Here is a 9,703-nt window from a genome sequence, read left to right on the forward strand (position 1 = left end):
GTCTCTTTCAACACCTTTTTTTTGGGGGGGGGGGGTTGCCTTCCACATCTTATACATGCAGCAGGGCTTGACATTAACTTTGATAACCACCTGTGATGTAGAACATATAAGGGTAAATTTTTACTTGCTCATATTTTAATAAATGCCTTGAATTTTGTGAAGGATTTTTTTATGGTAATCTAATTGGCAATGTTTTAAGAAATCTTATTTGATTTCTCTCCAATTTGAGTATTATTCTTTACAGAGGGTTATAGTTGTCACATTTTTCTGTGCAGGAGTTGGAAATAAAGTATAGGTGTACATGACAAATGTTAAACACCTGTTTTTGCTTTAGAATATACAGGGAAGTTAAATTCTATGAAAACCACTCCATGTTGTAGAATTATTTTCATACTGCTGTCTTTCTCTTGTTGTGTTTTTATTCTTTGGCTGGGGATCAATATCATCCTTCTGGTTGTTTTTCTATTTTCAGTCTGTATTTTATATCATCAATAGACTGTGATATTTTTATGTAATTCATAATGTCAATGGTATTTATTTTGACAGAATTACCATCAGCTTCTCCAGCTTAATAGTTATTTATTGGAATTCTTTGTATGAACAATAAGAGATAATATTCCAATTAATGCAAAAAGAACAGATTGTTCTCCAACATCTCTGGTTAAATGAATTATTGTAAGTCCATATCATGTAGCTGTTCTCGAGGAAACAGGTCTGCTCCTATAGCCTCTCCCATATCATGCAATATTTTATCATCATAGTTGTTAAAAACAATGTGCTAACTAAAAAAAAATATATACATTCAATTGTGAAAGTTTTCTAAAACTTAAAAGTTAAAGTTAACATTATTACAACATCCACACAAATGTAGTGTCATCATCTCAATCCACCTATTTAAGAGGCATGTATAAAAGACTTGTAAAAGTCTGTAATAATACTACTTACTCAGAAGCACCATATATCACAAGAAAAAAAAATAGTCATAATCTATACAATTCTCACAGTAAATACACTTATATAAAAATACTACAGTAAAATGTGGTATAAAAAGTTAATTTTAAAAACAAGGAAACTTCTGTGAGTTTACCTTTACTCTGGTGAAACTGCCATTTTGGCACTGAGATTTATTGAGCAAATAATACATCCAAAATTATATTTCAAACTAGACAACATAAAGTCTTTAAATTACCTTCCACAGTGGAAGTTTAATGTCATAAGTGTTTTGCAGTTAAACTAACTATTTGAAATCTTACGGGGCTGTTACCATCGGGTACTTGCCATCACATAGATTTAGGTTTTCACCATTTTTTACGAAGAACTATTTCATCAAAGCCATGTTTTCTTCCTTTCTTGGTGATTTTCACAATTTTCTAAATCCAAAGACAACATTCACTTTTCTGAACCATTACTTTAATCTCCTGCTTCAGGAAAAAAAGAACTCTTAGACAGATGGTGATTAGTGTTGTGACAAGTGCAGAATTAATTAAAAATAATTTGTAAAAATGAATCTTATTGTTTTGGTGGCAATCAAGTTACTTTAAAATAAGAATTTCCATCTTTTTTAATTGTACGTATATGACATGAGTATACAAGATATGACTATGATGAAATGTTTAAAATAAAATCAACACTGTAACTCTTTCTTGCTCCTATTTTCCCCTCTACATGCACTTATGGTGTGTATTGAGTATTATGGAAAAGCATGTTTTTTCTTGAGCTGTAGCACTACATAGTATAAAGATGTTTTATAGATATCCATATGAGCATACTTCAATCATATTTGTATACATACAAATAGTTATACATGCACATGGCTTATAGTATTGAAACATGTTTTACACAGTTTGATGTGCTATAGAGTATTAGTGTAATGCTGGAAGAATGCAGTGTATTTTGTATGTGTGTAGTCTATACAAGAGTATATCAGACTGTCATATTAACTCTTTGTATTCTTTGATGCTTAGTTGTCAGCAACTTTGCTGTAACAAACAGTTCACTTCAGTAAAAACAGCTGTGCAGAGTTACGTGTTTATTTTTATTTACCTGAAGTTGATTATCTCTTTACATGATTAAGCTTATTAGATGATGACCAAGTATAGTTAATATTATGATATAGTAATAGTGTTATTACCCCATTGAATGCAAGGTGTATAGGGAACTTTGTGATATATTTTACAAGATTCTAGAAAATTTATGGCAAACATAGTATATGATACAAAAACTATTCCTTAGAGAAAAATCAAATATGATTCTCTTTATTTGAATGTTTCTCCTGTCTTACAAAATCAGTGTTTTGTTTAATCCTTGGATTGTTTTCATTCTGTGAGCCCTGGAGCAGAGCAGAAGGTTTCATCAACACAGGATATATTAGATATAGAGTGTTTGACACATTGTTATACATTTTTCCTAACTTTCACTGGAACAAGAATTGAAACAGCTTTCAACTGAATTTTCTTAAATCTACCTAATATGTTTGAAAGTAGAAAAAGATAAACTAAAACAAATGAAGTGTGATATATGCTACTTACTGTATTTGTAAAAATTACTGATATGCTGTGTACTTTAATGGGAAACCTAAAATCTATGAATAAACAGATACTGTAATGTTAATAAAACCTCTGCTATCTTGATGTCAGATTTTTAAATTTGCAATATACGTATTTAGAATATACATATTGGGATTCTTTACAAGTACATTTTGGTGGTTAAGACGTATATATTTTTATTGTAGTTAAAGAGTTTTCGTTTCAGAACACCAACATACCAGGTACAATCCTTTGAAGGATGAGTGGATTCTTGTGTCTCCTCATCGAATGAAGAGACCATGGAAAGGTCAAGTAGAAAAACCATCAGAGAAAAAAGTGCAAGCTAAGGATTTAAATAATCCTTTGTGTCCCGGAGCTGTTAGAGGAAATGGAGAGGTGTGTGTGTGCTTAATTGTAGAATGCTGGTTTTAATTAACATTTTTTAATAGTTGTATAATTGTACTATAATATTTTGCATACATGTACATTATGACCCATCAAGTAACTGGCATTACTGATTTTCTTTTCTTGTAGGGTATGTTATCATATATACATTGGATTTCAAGAATCTTGTGTGAGGAGTTCAAAGTCATTGAATTTTATCTCTTCGGGCTATTAATACCATATTAAAGTACAAATGATGAACGTCTTTTTAAAAAATAATGTAAACATCTAAGTATCCACAATATTCAAAATAAAAAAAAGTTTCTTCAAAACAAATGTCAAAATGAAACTTGTGTTTGTAACATGAACAAATTCATTTACAAGTAATGTGAGAAATATATAAAACAATTACATGTTGAATTATTATTATTATTAGTAGTAGTAGTAGTAGCTATATAAGAACTTATCATTATGGATTAAACCAAGCAGAAAAAGGCTTAATAGTAACATTTAGTTTTAATAAAATCTTACAATACTGCCCTATGTCATGTATTAGAGGTTGCCATTTGAGTTGAAGTTTTAGTATTTGATTTAGAAAAGTTGCAGATGTGACATTTTGTTGTTTAAAAGATTTGTTGTCAACTTTCTCCTAATTTGAAATACAGTTTTAGTTTTCTAACTAAATACTCTTTTTAGCTTATCAGTCAGATTTTGTTTGATTGAAAAGTTTTCTATAATTTTTAATGTGATAATTTTAAGAATGTTTTTTCTTAGATTTTTACAATAATCGTGGGATTTGTATCAAATTAAGTAGTAAGTTAGAGGGGTTTCTTATGGTGATTTAATTTTCTACACCAAATGATCATGGAGACAAGATTAATGATTAGTTAATTGAGATAATGAACTAATAAGTGATGTTGGTATGTGGAAAATTTTAAAAAATACATTGTTGTTAGTTGAAGGTGGTGTGTTCTTAGAAGAAGGAAAAGAATAACAGGAAAAATCAAACCTAATTTTGCTCTTACTAAAGACATGAGGAAGAAAATCAGGGATAAACATTAAGTTTAAGTTGACAGATGGATAGAAGAGCTACAAAAGTTTAGAAAATCTAGGGATCTGGCTAAAATAGAAATTATAAAACCAAAACAGGCTTGTATATATGTGAAAGAGCTGGCTAATAATGTTAAAACAAAACATCCTAATGTTAAAAGTGGGATTAGGATGGCAATGACAAGGTCTGATGGAGACTGGAAGATTGATGAGGTTTTAAATATATTCTTTTTTTCTGTTTTATGTTAATTATCACTATTCCTGATCCTGGCCTATGAATGGAAATATTATCATTTAAGGATAAATTATAATCTCTGAAATTGTTTTCTCTTGAATAAAGAAGAGTTAGAGGGGATCTGATTGAAATGTTTAGGATTGTTAAGAGAACTGACAGTGTTAATGCATAATGTTTTTTTAGTATTTCATGGTGAGAATGGTAAGACTAGGGGGGGTGCAAATATAAATTTTGGCAGGAAATATATATATATTCAGTTTTCTAACAGAGTGGTTGGCCCTTGGATGTAGTTGATTTAAGGGAGTTTAAGGGAAAGCTTGATAAATATTGGAATCATGAGGGCCATCTTTGAAATTTTTTTTTTAATGATTTAGTCTAATTTAGTGTATAAGACAGCATAAATGGATCAAAAGGTCCATTGTTGTCCTCTAGTGTTATGTTATATTAATCTAATAATAATAAGTAAAAAGATGAATGAAAACAATTGTTTAGCCAGGGTTTTACAGGAGGTCGTAGTTCAGATACATAAGTATTTTTCATTTTTGGTAGGTCAACAGACAATAGGCTGGTACCTTGAGGATTGGAGAGTTGCTAATGTTACTCCTATTTTTAAGAGTTGTCCTGAAAATTTTAATAAGGCCAGTGAATCTTACTTCTATCCACAGTCAAACTATTGGACAAAAAGTCTCTTCAGCGAACCTTATAAAGTTTTAGCTGTAGACCACACATATTTGGAACTTCTGATTAAAGAGAGTCAATTTATTAAACAAAATCTTCCTAATTTCAGTAATAACTTCTGTTGGGTTAAGCTTGTTTCAGGTTTTTCTCATTAGATACATTTAAAACTTTCTTTAGCATGGGTGAATATCCAAGCTCACTGATTAGTTTTTATAATATTCCTCCTCTTTGAATCTGAACATTGCTGTTAGAAATTATTATTACAATACATAAGCTTCTATGTAACATTCAGGTTATTATTTGTAACTATATTTTTGCTGAAGATGGAATGTGTATATTCTGAAATAATCATTAAATATGTTGTTATTTGTCACTTCTGTGGTTGTATTGTTCTTCATTAGTCTTACTTCTCTAGTGAGAAAAATTCTATAGTCTTATAAAAGAAGCTTTACAAAATCATTTAGTGAAACAATTTATCATAAAATAAAGCCAACGTGGATTCACTAAATGAAAATCTTACCTTACTAAGCCGTTGACTTTATTTGAGGATGCTACTTGTTATGTGGATGATGAAAAGGGTTTGTATTTGGTGTACTTAAATTTTCAAAAGTCTTTTGAAGGATAGCTAAAATAATCATATCAATGGTAATTGGAGCAGAGCTACAGAAATATGCTCACAATGTCACTGAAATATTTAGTGAGCAAAAAAAAAAAATCCTCTCACAAATTGTACATTACTTTTACAAAAAAAAAAAGAGAAAAAGAAAATTTTAAATTCAAAAAATTATGATAAGCCTTGCCAAATATTTTGTTGTTTTTCAGAATTTGTAGTGCAAACTGGAAAGATTTAGACATTTTGGCAATAAAGTTAGAAAAAAACAACCTTTATTATTCAGATAGTAATAAAAAAACTATTTCTGCCAATGTGGTTTCATTAGGACTGGTAGTTTTGTACAATTTGTCTTGGTGAAGCCATAATGGTAAAACCTTGTAGTATTACCTACAAAAAATTGGGATGATAATCTCCAATTTTTCAGTAAACATTACAGTTGTTAACACACAATGGCTCCTTGGTGAAATGAATGTTTATTAAGGTCTTTCATACTATATATTGACCCCTCCATTTTTTTTTTAAAGTCAAGTGGAAATTTATTGTACTTGATATTAATTTAGCATATAAAAAATTTAAATGAGTAAAATACACAATACAGCGACATCATCTTTACTGGTACTACAATGGTTGATCTCTACTGCCAAAATATTTTAAACATGACAAACTCAATTTACAAAGATTAGATCTGTATGCAGTTTGATAAACCAGTTAAGGATATCGTTTAGAAACTAGTTTTTTTCTGTAAGCGTATGTATGTGAATGATATAATACATATTTTAACATTTGGTTAAACCAAAGCTTTGTTGTTGTTTTTTTTATATCAAGCAAGGGTATTTCTCCCCACCCTAGAAATTAATGGAGGCTAAAGAACCTGAAGGTTAAGGGTTTGTTCCCTGAAGATTTTGGTGATTTTTACAGATCTCCATGCGTGTATATACATAATTTTATGTTTCAATAAAATTTTGCATATTTTCCAAGCATGTTAATTTGTTTACTGTAAAGCTTTGCCTGGTTTTCAAATTTCCAGAAGGTTTGGAGTTTGTATCCCAAAGATATTGGACGTTCTACTACCATAAGTAGTTGATTGGATTTTAAGGTGGCTGGGTGAGAGAAAGCAAAAAGTTGTTATTAATGGAGTCCAGTCAAAATGGACTTTTGTGAGTCTTAGCCCTCAAGGGTCTTTATTTTCTTTACATTAATGATATTGATAGGGGATATAATTATAGTAAATTAGTAAAGTTTGCTGATGACATGAAACTCGTGGTATTTCTAGTTGTATTGAGGATGTTGAGGTGTTACAGTCTAACAGAATGATTTAGATCAATTAGTAAGTTGGACAGATACTTGACAAATTGCCTTTAATTATAGTAAGTGCAAGGTAATGCATTTGTGACTGAAGAAACAGTAGTAGGCAAGTCACTAAAGCCATCAAGGCAGTGCTCTGTTGCTAACAGTAAAGCTAATAGCATTTTTATAAACATATTGATTACATGTGAAAAGCTAATGATCCCTTTATACAGGTCACTGGTTTGGCTTCACTTGGAGTATTGTGTACATTTTAGATCAATGAAAGGATACTGATTATGGAAGTAGTTTAGAGAAGTCCTTCTTTGGTGAAGTGTTGTCTTATGTTAAAATCTGTTAACTGACTTGAGAAAAAAAGGGTGATTTTTTTTAATTTACAAGATTATTCAGGGGATTGATAGGATAAAGGCTTTGGATGTCTCTGTGCTATATCCTGAAAAGTAGGAGGAGAAGACATACGTTTAAAATGTAGAAAAGACAAGATCAGCTCCAGTTAAGACAGTTTTATGTTTCCAGAGTGAAATGATTTGACATCAGCAGTACTGGAGTCCAGCTCTTTAGGGAATTTAAAAGGGGGAATCGATAAATTCAAGAAAAATATAGGGTAGGTTTACAATTTTAATTTTACATTCCTTAGGGGTGGGTGTTTAAGGACAGCCTTGAAAGACCAAATGGTCCTTTGTTGTCTTTATGTTGTGTTAAGATACTTCTCAGTTTCTTCTAATACTTGCTGTGGGATAACAGCTAGCTAGAAAAGTAATTTTCTTCTTTACCTTTGAGTCTTAGATTTTTTTCTTGCTTTAGAGTTGTTCTTAATTTTTTATGTTTGAATGGGGAGGGTAATAAATAAGTAATTATACTGCTTTTGGTCACTTATTTTCTCTTCGTTTTTCTATTGTTTCTATCTTATACAGTTTATATCATTCTAAGTCAACCTTGAGCACATTTTAAACAGTACACATGTTACGTCTGCATTTCAATTCCTACTTGGTAGATGTTTTGTATTTTTTTGGGGTGTTATTGAGTTTTTTCATTGAATTGTTACCATTTTAGAGGTCAATGAGAACTTTAACACGTTCCAGTAAAAAAAGAAAATTTGAAAGACATTATGAAGCAACTAACCTGTCTTGATTAACATATTATGATGAATATGTTGTGTTGTTAAACTGCTGTTCTTTAACATCCTTGTGACAGACCACAAATTTGATGAATGCTCATATGATCAGTTATGTAGTGGAGCCAGAGCATATTGGAATGTCTTCTACACTTTTGTTTTGAGTGTGATCAAAATAAGTATATGTACTTGTGTTTCATGGTATTAAACTTGCATGTTTCAAATGATGTATTTGAAATTAATAGAATTTGTGTTTAAAATGATGTCTTAAAAATAAACGTATACACAAATAATGTATCTTTTATGATGTGGATATGCTCTATAAAGTACAGGTAGCTTGTGAATTGTGTCTTTGTGCTAGTTGATCATATAGACTTTATTGGTAAGTGGCTGGAGGTTATAAGTAAATCAAATGCCTGAAATACGTATATAATGCAAGGGGCTGGAAATTTATTTGGATTTAATTGGCACAAAATATTTTACAGCTGCAACACTGCATCTGATAAGTTAAGGTAATGTTAAGTATAATGAATTGTGAATCTCAGATGTGGAGATGCTATATGTATGTAGTTGGACATCTGCTTCTGGATCTGTCATTTTACTCTCATAGTATTTTGTACTTGGTAATGTTGCTATTGATAATCTTTGTCAATAACTTTGTTAAAATTGAATTGCACTGCTCTGTTGAAGAATTAACAGTCATACGTGTAAGAAAATAATATGTCCTTTATCTTTTTAGTTACTTGATATTTTTTGGTTGACCAATAATGTGGTAGAAATCATTTTAGTGTACCTAGTAGTTTCTTCGCTCATATGTTTCAGTAGATCAATCAAGTTTTATAATGTTCCATACATCTTTATGTTTATCTCTAGAACCACATCTGGATCGAGTAGTGTAAATTTCTCGCACAATGTTCAGTTGATCCTTGTTATGTATAATATTGTTGGACCTGTGGCTTGAAGTGTACAGAGTGTGTGAAATGCTTTCTTTACATGACGTGTTAATGCTTAGCCTTTTGTTTGTTGGATTTATAATTACTCAAATACTAATGGCGATAGTATTTTAACATGTTCATTTAGGATAAACCTTTATTTTATCATTATTAAACATTGATATGAGTCACATTTAAGCATATTATAATGTTCAAGGACTGGTCTGAAATCCTTTTTGTTTTTGTGATCTCTATGTTTGGATCACACAGAAATAAGTAATTGTGTGCTTTACTTATTTACAGTAAGTTTTTTGTAACTCCACTTTTAGTAAAATACATGGTCTGTCTATGTTATTCCACTGACATGAAACTACACAGTGATACCTGTTTTTGTTAATTCATATAATTACTGTAAATGAAACAATGAAATCACTCCTGTTGGATACTCCATCTACTAAGAGTATACTTGCCGTTCAGGCACTATTTTGAAAAGTGCTTTAGATATAACAGTAAATTAATTTTATTAGGTACATTTAAGACTAACAAGATCCTCCAGTATTTGTGTTATGGTTTGTAAACTTAAAACTCAAACATATACAACATTATATGGATGTACAATATTTAAAACATTTCAGATTGTAAGATTGTGCTGTTCTTACTTATAGTTTTGAAAACATGGATTTTATGTTTTAAACTTTTCTAATTATTACCATCACAGTATGTTTTTAACCAAAAACTAAGACTTGTATAAGTTTTCACCAAACCAGTAATAAATATAAAATACATTGTTCTGCAGTGAAAGAAAAAAATATAAAAACTATTGTGAATATAAATAACCAAATTTGAATGACACTACTTATATTTTGT

The 9,703-nt window shown here is 30.2% G+C and overlaps 1 protein-coding gene across 5 annotated transcripts in view; it reads left to right on the forward strand.

Annotated features, from left to right (window-relative positions):
• LOC106458403 (galactose-1-phosphate uridylyltransferase-like) overlaps window positions 1–9,703 on the forward strand; it is a 38,780-nt gene that overhangs the window by 3,412 nt on the left and 25,665 nt on the right. For 4 of the 5 annotated variants that reach the window (XR_002610368.1, XR_002610367.1, XM_013917911.2 and 1 more), the window contains one exon: window positions 2,752–2,921. Coding sequence is in view for 3 of the 5 variants with exons in the window: in XM_013917911.2 (XP_013773365.2) it covers window positions 2,752–2,921 (170 nt within the window). In the remaining 2 variants the exon portion in view is untranslated. Of the gene's footprint in view, window positions 1–2,737; window positions 2,922–9,703 lie in introns of all 5 variants that reach the window. The other variant, XM_022384589.1, reaches the window with a different exon arrangement.

Source organism: Limulus polyphemus, unplaced genomic scaffold (genome assembly GCF_000517525.1).
Source record: "Limulus polyphemus unplaced genomic scaffold, Limulus_polyphemus-2.1.2 Scaffold456, whole genome shotgun sequence".
Classification (NCBI taxonomy): Eukaryota; Metazoa; Arthropoda; class Merostomata; order Xiphosura; family Limulidae; genus Limulus; species Limulus polyphemus.